Below are 21,651 nucleotides of genomic sequence, written 5' to 3'. Positions count from 1 at the left end.
CCAGATGTACTCAGCTACGTCATCTTTCACAAAGGAACTGACCATCCTCAGAGGAGCAAAGACAGCCAAAGATTAAAACTGGATCCTTATCTTTCACTATGCACTAAATTAAAATCCAAGTGGATTAAAGATCTAAATATTAAAACAGAAACACTAAACTTGCTAGAAGATAAGTTAGGCAGAACTCTTGAAGACATTAGCATAGGAAAAGATTTTATGAACAAATCCTTAGTAGCACGGGAACTAGCAGAAAGAATCAACAACTAGGACCTCATCTTATTAAGAAGCTTCTGCACTGCAAAAGAAACCATCAATAGAACTAAGAGACAACCTACATGCGGGAAAAATTTTTATCAGCTGCTCCTCAGACAAAGGACTCTTATCTAGAATATATAAAGAACTCAAAACAATCAGCCCCCCAAATATAAAGACCCAATTCAAAAATGGGCATCTGAAATGAACAGACATTTCTCAGACAAAGAACAGCGAGTAAATATATGAAAAAATGCTCCACATCACTGGTCATTCGAGAGATGCAGATGAAAACACTGAGATTCCACCTCACCCCACAAAGAAGGGCTGCTAGCAAGAAATCAATCAATAACAAATGTCAGTGGGGTTGTGGGGAGAGAACCCTTCTCCACTGTTGGTGGGAGTGCAAACTGGTGCAACCACTATGGAAATCAATAATGGAGATATACCAAAGAGCTGGGACTAGAGGTTCCATTTGACCCAGCCATCCCTCTGCTGGGTATCTTTCCAAAAGAATTAAAAGAATCATACCACAGTGATATATGCTCACCCATGTTTATAGCGGCACAGTTTGTAATAGCTAAAACTTGGAAACAGCTCATTTGCCCATCAGTTGGAAACTGGATAAAGAAGATGTGGTTTTTCTATAAAATGGAATACTACTCAGCAACAAAGAATGAGAAATTAGATTAATTCATCGGAAAACGGATACATATTGAGGCTATACTCCTAAATACCGAATAGTTTCTCTCGTGTGAAAAAGTATAACATTACATAAGATACTAATGAGATAATTGACAATGTGAAATAGGAAGAAAAGGGCTAAAGGTATAGGGAAAGTGGGAAGGGTAGGGTAAAGGTAATAAAGGAAAAGAAAAAAATAGGAGAAAATGAAGAAATGGAAATAAAGTGTTAGTAAACAGGGAGGGGAGGAGGGGGTGAAGGGAGGGCAGGGTTAAGGGGAAAAAATGAGAACCAAGACCTGTTATGTAAAGGTACAAGATCCCAATAATGAATGTAAGTGTACTGTATACCTAAAATGTACCAATAAACTCAATTAAAAAATAAATAAAAAAATAAAACTATAGGAAAACTTCTAGGACAGTATGGTGGCTGGGGGGGTGGGTAAACTCACACTGCAGAATTCCACAAGTCAGTGATTCAGAGGGGAAAAATTATAAACTGTTCCTTAATTTTCATACACTGGGATTTCACCAGTTCTTCTCTTAAAAAGAAAATGAATTCACATATTTGAGAAAGAATTTGAAGATCAAAACTACCCCAAAATGCAATAAAGTAAAACAAAAGGGAATTTACTGTTTTATCTCATAGTCCTAATTTTTAGATTTCTTTATAAAATGTCATGAGTTTTATTTGATGATACATACCGCCAAAAATTCTTTAAGACGGTCTTCAATGCTTCCTTTGTGAATTGTAAACAAAGCTGCAGCAATCTGGTTGATGGCTTTAGCCAAACAATGTATGTTGTTGCAGTGCCCTAAGAAAGTATAACACGGTTGTACAGATTCTGTGGCCCAAAATACCGAGGAATTTATTGAAGGCAATGCTTTAATGATTTCACAATTTACATAGTGATGTGGTTAAATGTAGAGATGGGATACAAACTGACTTGCTCTCCTTTTACCTTCATGGGAACTAGTGTTTTCAAAAATAGTGTAGCAAGGCAGCAACAATGATCTGTTTTGTATTATATCAAACAGGTACTTTATAAAATTCCTACCATCTTGGAAACTTGAAAGTGTGAGCTGACCATTTTATCATTTAATCCTTAATATAATCCTATGATAACTTTGGATATTCCCTCACCAACTTCTGCCATGCACACATTTAGATGTCTGAGCTCATTTACACACATTGCATATGTGAGAAAACTGGGATTTCAAAATAGAAAAATAGACTACCTCAGGTTATACAATGGCAGGTTATAACTAGCAGAACTTAATCTGTGTTTTATTACAAATGAGCATCAATTACTTGAAAAGTATCATCTATGCCACAACTAGTGATTTCCCACCACCAAAATAATTTTAAACCACTGTTACCTTCTATAGCAGGGCTGTACTGAGACATCACATTACTAGCCAGTGTTGGTAAAGAAACTGCTACGAAGACCATGAGAAGGCAGGCAATTTTATATTCTTCTTCTGGACTAATATTTTCTAAGAGAAAATAAAGTAAAATGAAGAAATATATTTATCAGTACTGGCTATTATCTACTCAGGCATATTTCAAAAACCTCCGGGCCAGGGATTTAGCTCGGCGGTTCAGTAGCCTGCCTTGCAAGCGCAAGGACCTGAGTAAAATCCCCAATACCAAAAAAAAAAAAAAAAAAAAAAAAAAAAAAAAAAACCTCGAAAAAAACTAGTAAAGCAAGATTTTATTATTTTAAATTATAAAGTATACAGTAAAAATTATAGGGCCAAGGATTTGGCTCAGTAGTTCCGCCACCTGCCTTGCAAGCTCAAGGGCCCAAGTTCAACCCCTGGTACCAAAAAAATAGTAATAAAATTTTAAAAAAATTTATAGTTAGGAGATGTGAATCCTAAAATTGCCTAACAAACTAATAGGAAATTATTTTACAAGAAAATTCCATTTACAATACTGAAAATGTATTATCTTGTAAATTATTCTGCAAAATCACCAAAATTTTAATTTTTTTGTAAGATGATTATAAAATAGTATTTAAAAGATATAAATGTGGAAAATGCACTGCATTTCTAATCATTCCCTTCCTAATGACAGAGGGTTCAGTTATGAATGGAAGTATCTAGTAATGCCCTAAAGCTTTTAAGATAGTAACTCTCCCTAAAATATCCCTCGTAACATGGACTCAAATTGTGAGCTATCTAGTCTACTTGACTTCTTATCTGCTACCTAGGAATTTATAGTTATCTTCTCATATACAACTAAGAATTGAACATAAGAAAAAAGCCACATATTTTAAACTTTTGGTTATTTTTACAAAAGCAGTAGCAGGGCTGGGGATTTAGTTCAGTGGTTCCACTGCCTGCCTTCCAAGTCCAAGGGTGTGAGTTTGATCCCCGGTACCAAAAAAAAAAAAATAAAAATGCAGTAGCAAATCTAGTAGTATTTATCTATATAACTATAGTAACATATTATATGAATAAAGAAACCAAAAGCATTGCTATTCCTCAATGAGACAAAATCTGATACACTCACGCAAATACCCTAATATTATTGCCTCCAGGGTCCCCGGGGGCAACCTCAGTACCAGAAAGAGATGAAATGCTATTTACATTGAATCTGTAAATGCAGAATGATCTAGGGCAGTTGGTGAACTTTTAAAGCTTTCAATGACAACAAACAGCTGGCTGCCACATGTATCCCATAGGTTCACCACCACTGATCTAGAGCATCCTAGATACTGCATTTTGTAAATGTTTGATTAAATTTTAAATAGTGCAAATAATGTAATGTAATTTTAAAAATTGTAAATGTCTGATATTATATAAAAAGCACAAACTCTTTATGGACAGTAACTCTAGTCCACTATTAAAATGGGACACCTTTTTCCAGATATCAATTATTTGTTATCAAATGGACCACTTCCTAGTAAAAAATAATGTTATCTTTCCCATCTCCAAAATACTTCTCATGGTCTTGAGGTGTAGATCAATAGTACAGCATGTGCCTGGGGTTCATGAGGCCCTGGGTTTGAGCACCAGCACTACCGTCCATGCCTCTTGCTGATACTTGTCTGTCTTTATCCCCCACCTCTTTTTGGTACCAAGGATCAAACTCAGGTCCTTGCACTTGCAAGGCATGGAGCGGAATCACTGAGTCAAATCCCTGGCCCATGTCTTTGTTCCTTTTTATACTAAAACTCTTGTTTTTCCCTACTCACCAAGAAGTGCTCTCTACTCAGTTCTTTGCCATTTACCATCTACTGACATTGATTTTGTCAGCATATTGTATATAGCTGATCATCCCCTTCCCACTTTTACTTTCAATTGAAAAACAGTTTTTTCTTCCCACTTTCTTGGAACCTACTCTTTCCTAGGTTATTTTTTTTGGGGGGCGTGGTACTGGGGATTGAATTCAGGACCTTGCACTTGCTAGGCAGTCACAGCACCATTGAGCTAAGTCCCCAGCCTTTTATTTTTACTTTTTATCTTTTGTAGTTTTTACTGGACTTTACTGGCCTTTTCTTCTCTCTCACTGTCGCTAATATTATTGTTGTTGTTTTAGTGGTTCTTTCTCTTGCTCTGGGGTCTTAAAATTGGAGTGGCTGAAGGTTCCAACTTTGATTTTCTGCATTGCTACATCTACCCAAACTAAGTGCTTTGTTAACTTCATCCAGTCCTAAGGCTTAACATCTCCATAACAATGATGCTACAGCACGAGTTCAAGGCAGGGATCTTTGTCTTTCCTGTACTGATATATTATATATGTATGTGTTCGTTCGTTCTTTCTTTCTATCTATGTGTGTGTGTGTATATTTTTTTTCTGGGGAGGGTAACTAGGGACTGAACTCGGGTCCTGGCAGTTGTGAGGCAGGCAGCGGCACCACTGAGCTAAATCCTCAGCCCTAATACACAACATTCTAATTACCAATGATAATGATAGTACAGCTTAATACAAAGCAGGCATTTGAATAATACCATACCTATACCTATGTGGCCCTGGCAATTTTAATAATAGCACTGTATATTTACTAATACATTTTACCTGATTTTTGTGAAGAAAGAGCTACCACCAAGGCAGGATCAATCTCACAAGGTAATCCAGCAGCTGACGATAACTCATACACATTCATTGCAACCTGAAAAAATACAATTACAGAGTATAAAATATTCTAACAAATTTCTGAGAAAGTTTACTTTATAAGAAAATATTTAGAGATGGTCCCCCTGCCCTTTGTCCACCAGGCCAGATGGAGGGAAAGGCCTTTTCTTCTCTCTCACTGTCGCTAATATTATTGTTGTTGTTTTAGTGGTTCTTTCTCTTGCTCTGGGGTCTTAAAATTGGAGTGGCTGAAGGTTCCAACTTTGATTTTCTGCATTGCTACATCTACCCAAACTAAGTGCTTTGTTAACTTCATCCAGTCCTAAGGCTTAACATCTCCATAACAATGATGCTACAGCACGAGTTCAAGGCAGGGATCTTTGTCTTTCCTGTACTGATATATTATATATGTATGTGTTCGTTCGTTCTTTCTTTCTATCTATGTGTGTGTGTGTATATTTTTTTTCTGGGGAGGGTAACTAGGGACTGAACTCGGGTCCTGGCAGTTGTGAGGCAGGCAGCGGCACCACTGAGCTAAATCCTCAGCCCTAATACACAACATTCTAATTACCAATGATAATGATAGTACAGCTTAATACAAAGCAGGCATTTGAATAATACCATACCTATACCTATGTGGCCCTGGCAATTTTAATAATAGCACTGTATATTTACTAATACATTTTACCTGATTTTTGTGAAGAAAGAGCTACCACCAAGGCAGGATCAATCTCACAAGGTAATCCAGCAGCTGACGATAACTCATACACATTCATTGCAACCTGAAAAAATACAATTACAGAGTATAAAATATTCTAACAAATTTCTGAGAAAGTTTACTTTATAAGAAAATATTTATTGGTCAAATCAGAGTCTACTTATAAAAACATTAGAGAATTTCTAAAACTTGGTTGAAGCAGGAACCATAAACATAATACATACATAACCTACATCAAAAACTGAAGTACTCTGTGATGCGCTACTAGTTATAACTTCCTAACGTTAGGCCAAAACAAAACTTGAAAACTTTTTGTGGCAGATTGTAAGATAATTATTCTAAAGTTACAATTTTTCCTGACGGTATAAATGTAAAAATATCAAGTCTAAAGAGATGAATGACCAAAAGGAAACAAGATTGCTAGATTACAGAATATAATTTTTTATCAAAAAATCATAGTAGTTTAATGCTCAATCACATATCTATAAATACGGCAAATTACACATTACAATAAATTCTGAAGTATTAATTTTACGATCTTACGAAATGACTAATGTAATCTTTCTGCATCACAAAAGATTTTGACTATTCAAGATATTGATTGCTCAAAACTATAATTAAAACCTATCTACACAATTGGTTGCCTCTTACACTGCAATAAAAAAACCTCAGAAATAAGACTGTACAGCTTAGAATGCAATCATGCCATACATTATATTCTAGACAAACACATTTGGGATATATTATCCCACACACACAAATGAACTCAAAATGGGCCAAAGATCAAAATATAAGAGCTAGAACAATAAAACTTGTGGAGGGAAATACAGGCATAATTCATCATGACACTGAGTTAGGCAATGATTTCTTATACACAATACCAAAAGCACAAAGAAAAGAAAACACAAAATGGACTGCAGTGAAATTAAATTTTTTTGTGCTTCAGAAGACCCAACCAAAAAAACCAAGAACAACTCAAAGAATAAGGAAAAAAATGTTACAAATCAGATACCTGTTACTGGACTTATGTCCAAGATAATACTACATTTCTCTAAAGATACGTAAATACCAACAAATACATGAAAGGATGTTTATCATCTATCATGGAAACGCAAACACAACATGAGATACCACTTTACACTTATTAGTACAGCTATAATCAAGAGGAAAAGTATTTGCGAGTATACAGAAAACATGAAACGCTTACACACTGCTGGTGAGAAAGTATTCACTTTGAAAACAGTCTGGCAGTTCCTCAAAAAGCTAAATACACAATTTCTCTATGACCACGCAATCCTACTCTTGGAATACACCAAGAGAAATGAAAACACATGTTCACAAAGAACATTAAAGTTTTCTTAGTATTATATTTTCTGTAGTTTCCACTTAGGGTATTTTGAGCTGTGCGTGTGTGTGTGTGTGTGTGTGTGTGTGTGTGTGTATAGTTTCCAATATTAAAATCAAAGGACAATCTCGGATCTCAAGTCTTTATTTCTATAAAGCTCTATAGGGAACACAAAAATTAAAAGAAATAAGGTCTTGGTCTTTAATATGTTCACAGTCTAGTAGTAATATAAATGGAAAAACACAACTGTAATCCAAGGAAAGATATGTTTAATTCTATAGTAGATTAAACAGAAAGTTCTCTGGCAACAGTATAAAAAAAATTCTTTATCACTGGAGAATTCTAGGGATGGTTCTTAGAAAAATGGCAATCCTAGCACTCTGGAAGGCTGACAGAGGACTGCAAGCTTGAGACCAGCCCAGTCAACTTAGCAAGACTCTGTGTCACAATAAAAACATAAAAAGGGGCGAGGATATAGCCCAGGGTGAAGGCCCTGGGTTCGAATCACAATGCAGCACCAAAAAAGAACAATTAGATCTGGCTATAAAAGACTAACAAGATTTCAGCGATTGTCCTGCCTCAGCCTCCCAAGTGCCGGCCAGGATTACAGGTGTGCGCCACCATGCCTGGCAAAGGCAGTGTTTTTGAGTAGAGAAAATGAAGAAGACAAAACAGATGCATGTGAGAATGCACAGAGACCTGGTTACATCACAGCGTACATGTGAACAGAAAGAACAGGAACAGGAAGAGAGCGGGAAAAGGAAGAAATGGGTGGTGAAATTCTCGAAGTTTCAATGACTGTAATTTGAGAAATGTCTCACAAAAAAGTGTAAACTTTAACTTTTTTTTTAAGCCAGAGTTTTTCAAAATATGCAAAACAGAAAACAATCCCTCTAAAAATCTCACATTTAGACTACACAGGTATGAGTTCTGGTGTATATCACATACTAGAGGCACAACCATTAGTAGATAGCTGCTACTGTTAGGTCAGTGGTTGGATTTAATGGCTCAATAAATTTTCAAACAAAATCTGTGGACTCACATATGGCTGTCAACCTTCTTACAGTTATGGATTTGAAATGAAATATTAAAAAACTTTAATTTGATTTTTTACTAATACATGTGTGTACATATTTACACTTTTGTGTGGAGTTGGTACATAAAATTTCCTACCTGCCCTACAGTTAACATCCTTTTATGAGACTTTAAACATATATTTTAAAACAATACTCACTTCACTAGCTCATCGCGCACATTCTGCTTTATAAGTATGTATAAATATCAGTTTAAGGGAAAAAAATCAATTTTTAGCCAATTTTACATGGCTAGGGGTGAACAAAGAAGAGTGACTTTTAAAACACCTTCAGTAGTATTTTGGTGATAAGCTCACAAAGATATAATTCCAAAGGCAAGCACATTCATTGCAAAATAAAAACTTCACAGTTTAGTATTTATAACATTTTATTTCATGTGCAATTTAAGTATTTTAGTTTAGAAACTATAAAATATAAAAAGATATTACATTATTACCTTCATATCAGTTTCTCTTGGAATGTGGTCCTTAAAATCTTCAATTGAACTTACAAGAAAAGGAATGTGGTAGGACAAGACCTAAGCAGAGAACAAATAAGAATAGAGAATCAGTTCTAAATGGTAACCTCTTAATATTATGAAATATTACAATGATTAATTCTTTTTTTATTATATTTATTCATCTATTTTCACGTGATTTTTCTAAAGTATAAAAATACATTGAAATAGAATGTATTCAAGTTAAATCATACAGTCAAAACAAAATGTTCTAACAAACAGAAAAGTTTAAAAATACAATAACAAAGTTAATTTTATATCATCCAAATTTCAACATCCAAAGATGAATTTAAACTCTTCCCACATATTTTATTTTCTAGAGCTATAAAAGCTGGAATTTCAGTTATAGCTATGCCAATTGTGAATTTAAAAATTTCTAGGAAATTAAAAAAGGGCCATTTGGATACAGAGTTATGTACTCATAATGGTTCTTACATCTCTAAGTGCTTCTTGTGCCAATGATCGGAAGGATAAAATCACACCAATTATTGTCATCCTCTTCAACACACTGTCAACAGCTAAATTTGAAGAATGGGGAAGAGAGGAAAATAAGAGTGAATTTATTTCTTAATCTTGAACAATATGTTGTCATAAAATCTGCACTAAAAAGGTATTATTAATACAATTAGACTAAAACAGATACTAAAGAGAGGCAGAGCTGGAAGTGGGTGGTGGAGGAGAAAATCCTGCCTCTCTTGCTGTCTCCAAGGAAAAAAAGACAATGGGATGGGGAGTAAGCTGGAGGACTGACTGGTAAAGAGGTACTTACTATACCCCAGATCAGCGATGAAACCAACCCACTCAAACCCCATTTCAGGCCAAACGACTGCTCCTGCATCATAGGCAACTACATCTGTGGTGCAAAAATGGTTAAATTTAAGTCCTGCACACAAGGGGAAAGCTAACATCTCTTTCCTTCCATCCCCAAACTGCCATGTGATCCCTCAAAAGGGAAATTTATAGATTTTTTTTTTCCTCAGACAGGGTCTTGCTATTTAGTTTAGGCTGGCCTTCAACTATGTAGCCCAGGCTGGTCTCAAATTTGAAGCAATCCTCCTGACTCAGCTTCCCGAGTCCTGGGATTACAGTGAACACCACCATAACTGGATTCAAAATGGAAATTCAGAATTTCAAAAGCACTTGAGACTGACAAGAAGACAACAATGCTTGTTTTTATGCACTATTTTTCAGGAAGATGTTTGTGTGGGTATATTATGCAGTTTTATGGCCACACAATACCACAGCTACAGAAGTATTCAAGTCTCTGAATTGATTACATATCAGAAGACTGAACTGCCATGTGGGGTTGGTATATGTACAGAGTGGATGTTCAGACTGGATGGCTTTCTGGTTGCAACACTCCAGTCAAAGAGGTCGCTTCTGAATGTGAGCCGACCCTGTGTCACCCATGAGAAATGCTGGCTAGCCAAAAAAATGTCACCTAAACTTAACAATGTTTTTGCAGGATGTGATAAACATCAACCACACTGACGTACATGCCTTTAACTTGTATCTATTTGCATGGTTGAGATGAATACAGAATACACAGACCTTTTCTTACACGCAGAAGATGGCTTTCTAAAGGCAGATCATTGGCCAGAGTTTTTCACTTAAGAGAGCTGCTTCAGAGACTTACTTACAAAAGCAGTCACCATTGGGAGCACATTTCAGCAACACAGAATGGGTCACAGAATGTGTTTATTCTTGTGATATATTCAACCTTCTCAAGAAACAAAATCTGCCACTTCAGAGGTGAACAGCTGTGTTCAAATCAGCACATGAAGTGGCTGCACTCAAAGCCAATTGTGGGGGCAATGGGTGAATACTGGGATTTTTGGCATGTTTCAAATATTAGCATAGGTTCTGAAAGACATTTAAGCCAGGGCCTTCTTTTTCTCAGCTGATGCGTGCAAGATCACCTATTTCAGCTTTCAGAATAGTCAGAACATTACTTCCCAACTACAAAAGTCCCCTGAATTGGGAAGGAATGGATCCATAATCCACTTATGAATAAGCCAAGCAAATCAACTCTGTGCTAGAAAAGAACCAACTGCAAGAGATCACAAATGATGGTAGCCTTTAAAGTATATTTGAGAAAAAGCAGAATATCCTGAAGTTGTCACAAAGGAAGTGAAATACCTGCTTCCATTTCCAACATTGTATCTTTGTGATACAGGGTTTTTTGCAATTACAGCAGCAGAAACAAGACCATGGAGTAGACTGAACATAAGCAATACACTTCAGGTATTACTGCCTCCCATCAGACACCGGATATCTAGATGGGACCTAGAGATGGAACCATCTACATGCAGGAGAACAAGCTCAAGGGTCCCATTTATTCTGCATTATTATAGTGAATTGTGTAATTATTTTACTATATGTTACAATATAATAATACAAATAAAGTATGCAATAAAGGAAATACACTTGAAAACAACACTTAAATACACTTCCAAAACAACCCTTATCCCATGTGTGGAAAAACTGTCTTCCATAAACTGCTGAATGGTCCCAAAAAGGCTTGGGACCACTGGACTAGAATCAGAAGTTAAAAAACTGATGATCCTAGCCACAAGACAAAGTGTCAGAAAACAATGAATAGGGACACCAAGATTTGCAAGTCACACCAATTATATAAAATATAAAAAGTATTATGCAATCAACATGACCTTTATATTCCTTTTGGTGCATAGCTCTAGGAATTTTAACATGTGTAGATTGTGTACCATCATCACCACTATGGTCAATGGTTCCATCACCCAAAAAAGCTCCCTTACTGCTTTCCTTTATAGTTCTAGTGACTCCTGATATGTTCTACTTGTGTTTTAATTTAATGGTAGTTCTTATTATGTTTTTATTTTTGAAATCTTTAAAAGACAGATTAATAAAGTGATTCGCTAAAGCATTTAAAGGAAAACTATCAAATGAGAAGTGTGGCTTTTTCTTCAAATCATCACTATTATTACTGTTGGTGCTGGGGACCGAACCTGGGCCCTGAGCATACTAGGTATACACTCTACCACTGAGCTACAACCTTAGCTGCCAGGGTTAATTTTAATAGGGAAAATAAACTCTCTGGTTTTCTCCAATAAAATTTTATTCAGGATTTCACTCATTTTTTTAGTCTTAAGTAACTGATAAAGTGTAACTTCAAAATAACTTTTCAGAGGCTGGGAATTTAGCTCAGTGGTTCTGCTGCCTGCTTCACAAGCCCAAGGACCAGAGTTCGATCATCTGTACCAAAAAAGGGGGGGTGGTTCAAGTACGGAAAATAAAACTTTCAAATGTACCCAAAAATCATTAAGCTAAAGACATGTTAATAAATGCTTAAGGTTCTGTTAGTTCATATTATCCCTCCCATAATCAATATCAAGGATATATTTAAAGAAAATTTTAAGTTATAGGGTAAGGTGTCCACGGAACAAAATGCAAGTAATCAATAAAAAAGGAACAGATTAGAGATTCAATTAACAACACTGATAAGTGAACCTCAAAGAACACTACGCTAAGTGAAAGAGGCCAAACAACTTTAAATTAGTGACAGAAATCACATCAGTGGTTGTCTGGGTTTAGGGGCCAAAGGTAGGAGTCTAGATATTAAAGACAGGAGGCAACTTTCTGAGGTGACAGAACTATTCTGTATTTTGATGACAGCTATGTTTATACAAATGTATATTCTTGCCAGTATCTAAACCATATTATTCTTTGTATGTGTGTAGTTTATTCCATGTAAATTATACCTCAGAAAGTTGATGTGTGGAAAGTTATAGGCTCAGAAGTGAATTCTCTTTTAATCTTAATTAATGTAGATTTACTGCATTGTTTAATGGGTTCAAGAACTAACTGATATCAATGACATTTATTAAATAAAGGACATATATTAAAAGTACGATCAAAAAACTTCTGAAATAGCCATGTACTAGAAAAGACCCTCTGATTACAAAAATTCTTTAGTTTGCTTCATTTAAGTTAAAGAGTATTTCTCCTAATTTACTGCTTGTATTCATGGTATAAATTCTGAGTCAAAGATAAAATACTGTGTGTCAACATCTTAATGTTGATAAGAAGGTACATGGGTAACCCACATGATAATCTCTTAAAGAGTGCAGCCATCTGGTCTGGTTTGTCAAAGCTGGTCCTCATTTGTGTTAGTACATCAACATTCTCCACCACAAGTTTCTAAAAAGAAAAGAAAAATCCTAGGTCAGGCACATACCTCTGTGTTAATAAAAGCATGCTTGGAAATTAAAGTCTGGCAAGTAGAAAAACACAATTCATGAAATCCAGATGCTCTATGCTGTATATTTTTGTTATTTGAATGAAAGAATTATAAAATTCTTTACATTGTCTTAATATTTTTCTTTAAGTTTGCAAATTCAAGAATTTAGGAAAAAAACAGTAAGATAAAGGAACATCTTATGCTCTGATAGAGAATAGTTTCAATAATAAAAACTGAACATTAAAAGTGGACACAGAAAGCAACAAATTCTGGCCAAAATAAAATAAATTGCTAAAGATAAAATTTGACCAAAGATAGTCTAGTCGAGCCTATCTTCAGACAATGAGCACATGCTGATGTACAAAATCTACTGAGGCAGTGACTTGGACTATGGTACTCAGGTTTCCCAGCACATTATAAAATCTACTTTTCTCTCAGGAAGCACTGGGAAGAGGGAAGAGAAAAAAAAGAAGAGATACAAATAAGGGAAAAGAATGAAAGATAAAAATATGACTCATTAAAAGTATTTTTACTGGGGCCAGGGATTTAGCTTAGTGGCACCATGCCTGCCTTGCAATTGCAAGCACAAGGTCCTGAGAGCAAACCCCAGTACTAAAAAAATTTTTTTTGCTAACAGAAGCAATGGAAAAGTGATTCCATTTAGAATTGTAACTAAAACTAATTAATTTCATTCTGGCAAAGATAAGCCTGCCAGACAACAATAAGACTGAGTTTCTTTTTTTTCTTTTTTTTTGGTACCAGAGATCAAACGTGGGACCTTATACTTGCAAAGCAGGTGGCAGAACCATTGAGCTAAATCCCCGGCCCAAGACTGAGTTTCTAAAATAATGAGGAGGAAAAATGAGTTTGATATCCTAATCTGTGTTATACTGTTACCTGTGCCAAATTCTTTTATAAATTAAGTTCACCACTACCACTTTCCTATTTTTTCCTGATTCAAAAGAATTTGAGTTAATTTCAGGTTTCTATTTATCTATTAAATTCTTTTAAATCAAAATTTTACTTTTGTCTTTCTATAGTGATTCTTACCTTTACTAAACATGACAACCACCTATGGAGCACTTTCTACATTTTATATCTATGCTTCATGCCACCTTGGTGGGAAGACGTAGCTAGAATATCATTAAAGTGCCATGGTAGTTTTGTTACAAATCAAAGGTAGATAAGTGATTTAAGAGAAACATGAAAAACTATACAGAAAAGCTACAGAAATAATTTTTTCTAAAACACAAGTACGAGTTTTATTTAGATTACTGTGGTATTACTCCAGATAACTTTTCATTATTCTCCTAATCACAAGTTCAATTCTAGTCACATTTATGTGCTCATTTCAATTTGTATAGTCTCTGATGACAGTGTTCTCTCTGGGCTACTTAAATAATGTCTCAACTTAACACCTAATTTAATATTCCCTCAACAGGCTGGGGGGAGGCATCAAAATAACATTTATTGAGTACTTACTATATCCCAAATATTATGCTAAGAACCTAAAAACTTTACATGTATCCTCACAAAGTGAAAAGCTTAGTAAATTTAAATATTTGCCCTTAAGTGGTAAGACTGAACTCAGGATAATCTGACTTGAAAGCCAGAGTTTCTATTCTTTTTAAACAACTAAACATCTTAAGTTTATCAAACTGACTCTTGCTACCTCAGCAAACATTATTATTCTTTGAGAATTACCTTATTCTGTGCATTTGGTGAATTTCCAGCGAATCAGATTACCTCAATCAGAATTCTAGTGCTATATTTGAAAGGCAAACTAATTATCAAAGCTATGCATAATTTTAAGTAATTAAAACTGCAAGGCACAAATAACCACCAAAAATCCAGAAAAAAGGTCATTTTAAAACATTTCACATCTTTTTTATCTGTTCACAAGTCCCCAAAATTTTAGTAGTCTAAGTTCAAATTCTCTCAAAAGACAGTTACTATATATACAGATTCATTCAATACAAAATCACCTTAGCACTGACATACTTCTAAAAGGCTAAAAGGTATTTGGAATGCCATTGTCTTTTACATCTTTATCTAAATCCTATACATTCTGAAAATATTTCTTTACTCACATTAAATAGTTTGGGACGATAAAGAAAAACACTGTATGCCTACCATGTGTGAGGTCCTGGGTTCAATCCTCAGAACCAAAAAAGATAGGGATGAAAAAAGGAAAGAAAGGAAGAGAGAGTTTGCACACTAAGTCTAATAATGTTTGTATCACAATTTGTGGACAGCAATATATTCAACTATAACTACACAATTAACTTTGGCTACAATTTTGAATCTGATCATTCAAACAAAAGCACCATGAGATAACAAAAGTGTTAAGATTAGACCTAAAGTTTACTCCCTAATTCTTATGTGTGTGGAAGGTGACTGGGTCATGGGGGTAATGCTGATCTGCTGTTAGGAAATGGAGACTGGGTGTAGATGGATCACTGAAGGAATGACCTGGAATAATGTATTCTTGTCCCCAGAACCTTCTAATTCTCTCTACTTCCTGGTTGCCATGGGATGAGCAGGTGTGTCCCCCAAACAGGCTCTTTTACCCTATTTCTGACCATGGACTGAAAATGTGAACCAAAATAAACCTCTCCTTCAAGTTGTGGGTGTTGGATACTTTATCCCAGCAATGAGAAAGTAAGCAGGACAGATTTTGGTAACAAGAAGTGAGTCACTGCTGGTTAAAGAAGCCCTACAATGCACTAAGCTGTGTTTGATAGGAAATTCTGATCAGAGCTCAGAAAACCAAAATGCTACCAGAAATGTAGACAGTAAAGGCCAGGTCCAGGGGGTTTCCATTTGGAACAGGACTCTACGGGCAGTTGGACTCAAGGACAAGTGTAATTCTCTGGCACAAAATTTGTCTACATTTTGCCCATATCCTAGAATTTTGAAGATCAAGATTAAGGCTGGCAAAAGGAATTTCAAAACAGCCCAACATTCAGGCTGTGGCAGAGATACTTCTGGCAGCTTTCAGTCAGATGTACATGAAGAATCAGGAATAAAAAAGCTGATGTGAAAAGTTTTCAGTTTCTTCAAAAAGGAAGTGCCTCCAAATGTGGGGCAAAAGGAGAACACAGTTGCTAAAAAGATTAGCATTAAAAAGAAGTCAAGTTATTTTTATTAGGATAATAGGAAGGATGGCGTGGAAGCATCTCAGGATCAACAAGCTGCCCCACCCTTCATAAGCTCAAGGGTGCAAAAGTGTAAAGCTTTCATTTGAGAAGACAGGCCTTGGGCCCACTGCTCAAGAGCCACCTAAGGAGCCAATTCCCTAGAATTCATTTCAGAGTGCCCTGCCATCTATGTACTCAGACTTCTGCAGCCATGATACCAGGGGGCCTGGCTACTGCTGGAGTGGGCAACAGACTTTGGCATTGTCCATGTTTTAGAAGCATGCAAAAATTCCAAGATTTATGGGGTCATTGAGGTTTCCACCCAGATTTTGGAATAAGGCCTGGGGGGCGGCCAGGTAGTATGCCTGAGGACAGTGTGAAGCTGTGAGAGTGAAGTCAAATGTGTAGTAGAGACCCTAGGAAGTTGGAAACGCTGAAAACATGGAACATCTGAAGAAAGCCACTGGAAAAGAAAAGTCATGAGAAGTGTAACTAGCAATCCCATGGGGACAGGGCTGCCCAAGTCATTTGGCTTTCACATGTGGCCACAATATTCCCTGGGTGCTGGAGCTATAGGATTTAGGGTTTGTCCTGGGCTAATGAGCTTCTCAGCGCCTATTCATTTCTATTTACTTACTCCTTCCTTTTAGAACAGGAATATTTATTCTGTGCCATTTTATGTTGGTAGTGTTTGGTTTTCTTTCTGATTTTTATAGGGACTTATAGTGGAGAGTTTGTCTTGAGTCTCAGAGGAAAATTTGGACTTCGACTTTTTAGCACTGTAGGAACTATTAAAACATTGGTGACTCTAGGAGATGGACTAAATGTATTTTAAATAACAAGATGAACCTGAGACTTTTAGAAGACAGGGGTAGAATGATATGGCTAGATCTAAAATGTTCTGCCAAATTATCATGTATGTGAAAAGTAACCAGATCCTGGGGGTGTTAAAGTTGACTATCTGTTGTTAAGAGGTGGGTCTTGGTGGGAGGTGGGCCACTGAGGGCAGGACCTGGAAGGATATATTCTTACCCCAGTTCCTCCCTCTCTCTCCAATTTTTGGTTGCCACTGGATAAGCAGGGATTCCATGCCAGCCCTTCCACCATGCTGTTTCTGCCCTCAAGCCAGGTGACCAAAGACTGGTATGGTCTTCCTCCTTTTAATAAGGGAGGTTTTCCTTAAAATAAACCTTTCCTCCTTCTAGTTGTGGGTGTTGAGTGTTTTGGTTCAAAGATGTGAGTGACAAAGACAGAGAGCTTAAAAAGCCACAAAATCTGAATTTCAGTCCCCTTTTGCAAGTCAAATCCTCTCTTTTGGCTCCCCATTTACTCACTTGCAAAAGAGAGATAGCTAAACTAAATGATACCAAAAGGTTCTGATAACTCTTTAATTTCATTTACATGTTAGTATTTTCATGGTAAGTTAAAGATGTATTCTAGGCTTTTGTACAAACTTCTGAAACTCTTTTCAGGAACTACTGTTTAAAAAGTAAAACTGGTAAAGACAATATTACCTTAAGTTCAGCAACTTGTGATGAAATATGCCACATAAGGCTTTCACTTAGGAACTTCATTCCATATGGGCCTAGTAGCTCTGATAATGACCTCATTTCTGAAAGGACATGTAATTAATTTCATAATTTCGAAAGAGCAAATACAGTAAGAAATGAACAATAACATATTGGAAACCAAGTATAGTGGCACACGCCTCTAATCTCAGCACTTGGAATGTGAGGCAGGAGGATCGTCCTGAGTTCGAGGCAAGCCTAGACTACATAGTGAGACCCTGTCTTAAACATGAAATATTGGAATACCCCTTTATATAAAAAAGTTTTTAATATAAAAGCCTGAAAGGGGGCCGGGGATTTAGCTCAGTGGTGCCACTGCCTGCTTTGCAAGAGCAAGGTCCAAGTTTGATCCCTGGTACCAAATAACAACACCACCACCACCATTACCACCCACCACAGACAATAATAATAACATGCCCATGAGAAAATCTCTGTAATAAAACAGCAACAGGAATTGCAGAAATAATTCTAAGATATGAAATCATACATAAGACTGAACAAAATTAGTCACAACAGAATGAAAACCAAGACTCAAGATGAAGTTTTCACGCGTAACAGTCAAAGCTTTTTAAATTCTCAGAACCATCCTACAGTATTATTCACCTGATATGTCAGAATATTCCTCTGCATTGAATGTTAATTCATTCTCTGTGGGTAGGTTCACAAATGCTTTCATTGCAGGGAAATAAGCTATATGGCCATTGCTGACTTGCCTTAACAAAGTTTCCAAATACCTAAAAAGAAAAGTAAATTTATGGCTCAGAGGAACTGTTTAATTCAAAATTTATTGTGGTATTCATATTGCTTACAATTTGAAGTTCAATAGTAATATGAATGAGTACTTATCTATAAAAAATTTTTTTCCCTACATAGTTCATTAAAAAAACAAAAACAAAATAGCTCATTCCAGATTTCAAAATATTTTCCTTACCAATTTGTGTATAAACTTGTAATGGTTGGCTCTCCATGACTGTCCAAATGTTGTGTTTGTTGAAGAAGAACATTATTAAATACTCTTGTAATATCAATCTGAACATAGTTTTCTATTGATTGGAGTACAGTCATATACGCTCTTACACTTGTCAGAAGCTCTGATGGTTTTGCAATTTCCTGCGTGGCCTGATTATACATCGTCATCCCAACAATTGATCTAGGATAGGAAAGAAAAGAATGAAAAAAGATACCTGATTTTCCCATTTATGTAAATAATTCATTCAACCTACCAACATCTAATATTAAATAAGCAATAAAATTAAACTCGAAAGGCTTTTTACAAAGCCACAAAATTAGTGTCTTTATCATCCCAAGAAACATTCTACCAAAAAAACCCCAAATACCTAAAACCTAAAATGAAATGGAAATACAAATAATTAAAAATATCCTATGAACATTAGTAACAAAATTAAGCATTATAGAAGTTAAACATTGATTAACATGGGAAACTGTAGCAAGGACAATGGGCTATTCAGTCCATAGTCTGAATTTGATACTTTTGCCAGATGTATTTTTTATTTCATGTAGATTAACTACAACTCTATTATATGTGATCACTATGATTTTACACAATAAAATAAGAAAATGCGTAAGACTAGAAGGAGACACAGAAGTGAAAATGCTTTCCTAAATGACCGTTTTCTGTAATGGCAATCCTGATATCACTTAATGCTCTGTTGACCATTAAATCTGTAGAGATTTTAGACTTATATTTGTAAAGATGAATCCTGAAAAACAACAAACAAATCTCATACAAGCAATAAGCCCAGGGGCTCAGAATGTAGCTAATTGGCACCACACCTGCGGCAGGGGGACAACTCAAAATGAAAACGGCTATCCTTGTATAAGTCATAAAACTGAGCTCCCATGATCAGCATAATTAATCCCCTGAAACTCACAAGCTCTTTATCCTCCATAAATATCTTTCCTAGGTATAAAGTTGTTTCCTTTACCTTGTCCTACATCATAAAGTACATGTTAAGTAAAAGGGACATTTATTTTTGAATAATTAGACCAGACTGTTCACACTGGAAAACCGGCAAGCTGTAAACTGTTAGTATAGTATAATAGCTTTATACTACTTGCTACCTACTTACACTTACTTAATACAATGTTAAGCATGTGGCAAATACAAATATCTTGTGTTAATGGCCACAGAAACTTTAAAAAACTTTTGGCAAAAATTTGTTTTATAAACTGGTTTAAGACTTTTAAGAAAAAAAAAACTGTCAAATTAACACTGTCTTTAATAGGTGTGTAACTTCATAAAAAGATTAAAGCAACATTTAAATTAAAGGGTATCTAATTATCATAAACAGAAACATTTGAAGCAGCACATACGTACCCAACTTTAAAAATTCTAATTAAAACTGAGTCTTCAACACAGCTACTAACATAACAATATCTTTGAATTCAGAACAGATGTAAAAGTTCACCCAGCCTTGAGGTTTTCAAATATTTGTATTTGACTGTGACCTATTTATGGCAATATATAGCACAACTTGATATAAGTACACACACATCTGTAAGGTTTGACAAGTAATTTGCTCTATTTACTATACACAATACACTGATTTTTTCTATTTCTTATTTCTTTCTTGAAATATTCACTGTAACCCATTACACTGATTTTATGGGCTTATCGGGCTCAAGTACACTGACTTGCTCCATTCTTCTCATTTTACTTATAGGAAACCAAAACTCAGAGAGAACTAACTGCTCAGTGTTACTAATTAATAAGTACAGGGCAAGAATCTGGGTAATTTAAACAAGTCTCAATTTACTATTCTTCATGTTTCCCAATTCATTATTCTTTATCCTGTACAAGTTCTACTAATACTTTTCCTCACAAAATAAGATGCTATATAGATATCAATAATTAATATATTAAACTCTAAACTGACAAAAAAAACATTATATCCTTGCTTACTTAGTAAAGCGGATTTCCAGATGAGAAGTCAAATATTCTCGTGGAGTAAATGTATGTTCCCATACCACCATGTTTGGTACATAATTTATAGAGAAACATAATTCAGAAAGTGCAGTGTGCAATTTATCAAGGCTGGAAAAGAATAACAGTAAATAAAAATTTGACATTTCACCATAAGTAATATAAAATTCACTTTATAAACATACTAAAACTTTAGAGACAATTAAATTTGATTTTTGTCTTCTCAAACTGACAAAGTTCAAAATTTTTATGGGTATAAATAACTAAAATTATTTCAAAAGACAGAATCCATTATTTCTTTCTACATTCTGCTAATAATGACCATAGTGACTTCATATATAATAGGAAAAACTTATTCTGTACTCAAAGACCATCATTTCCAACTGTTGATATGTTATGGGAGAAGGAATATTGTTTATAAAATGGCAGTGGCTTGTTCAACTAGCAAAGATAGAGTAGAAATTTATACATAAAAACATCTACCCAATTAATGACCAATTATGCCTCCCCTCCAAACAAATAAGTCAACAGCCCTGAATATGACATAGTCTGGTATTTCTGTTTTGAAACAGTGACATCAGTTATATTCTAACGTACCACTACATGCCAAAATAAAAGCTGGTTACCTGATTTAAGTAAATTAAAAATTATAGCTTGCTTATAGTACACCTCAAAAAATTATCAGACACATTTAGTATTCAATATGTCAACACAGAAATGCCATCTATTAAATCACCTTCTAAACTCCAAAAACCTATTTTAGCCTCTTTAGAATAAAAGTACTACCAGATTAACTAATTTCACCAAGATTTTAAAAAATGGCTGGAAAATAAAGAATATACAATTACTGCCATTTTCTCAGCACTAACGTCACAGAAAAAAATGAAAAGGAAAACAATCTGCCAGAACAAAAAAGTACAGTAAAAGTGGGCAGCTCACTTGGTCACGACCAGCCTGTTCTTCCTCATGCTCTCCACACCCGGCTTTTCTCTCTCAGGCTCCCCTTTTTTACCAGTTTGTTTCTTCGACTTCTTATTCACTGCTTGACTGATGGTTTTGGCACAATGCTTAGGCAGCAACTAAATTTAGGTAAGAGTGAAATCTTACA

The 21,651-nt window shown here is 35.4% G+C and overlaps 1 protein-coding gene across 1 annotated transcript in view; it reads right to left on the bottom strand.

The window, feature by feature from the left end:
• Nckap1 (NCK associated protein 1) overlaps positions 1-21,651 on the bottom strand; it is an 89,000-nt gene that overhangs the window by 9,463 nt on the left and 57,886 nt on the right. Inside the window, exons 22-32 of the mRNA XM_010636882.2 lie at positions 21,483-21,622; positions 20,523-20,654; positions 18,531-18,749; positions 18,203-18,333; positions 17,546-17,643; positions 12,758-12,851; positions 9,108-9,190; positions 8,613-8,693; positions 5,708-5,801; positions 2,316-2,432; positions 1,641-1,750 (exon numbers count right to left, since the gene is read on the bottom strand). Of these exons, the coding sequence (XP_010635184.1) occupies positions 1,641-1,750; positions 2,316-2,432; positions 5,708-5,801; positions 8,613-8,693; positions 9,108-9,190; positions 12,758-12,851; positions 17,546-17,643; positions 18,203-18,333; positions 18,531-18,749; positions 20,523-20,654; positions 21,483-21,622 (1,299 nt within the window). The remainder of the gene's footprint in view (positions 1-1,640; positions 1,751-2,315; positions 2,433-5,707; positions 5,802-8,612; positions 8,694-9,107; positions 9,191-12,757; positions 12,852-17,545; positions 17,644-18,202; positions 18,334-18,530; positions 18,750-20,522; positions 20,655-21,482; positions 21,623-21,651) is intronic.

Source organism: Fukomys damarensis, unplaced genomic scaffold, assembly GCF_012274545.1.
Source record: "Fukomys damarensis isolate Sample0158 unplaced genomic scaffold, DMR_v1.0_HiC HiC_scaffold_26, whole genome shotgun sequence".
NCBI lineage: Eukaryota > Metazoa > Chordata > Mammalia > Rodentia > Bathyergidae > Fukomys > Fukomys damarensis.
Note: the sequence above shows the minus strand (reverse complement) of the source record. Positions and strands in the feature narration are given on the sequence as shown.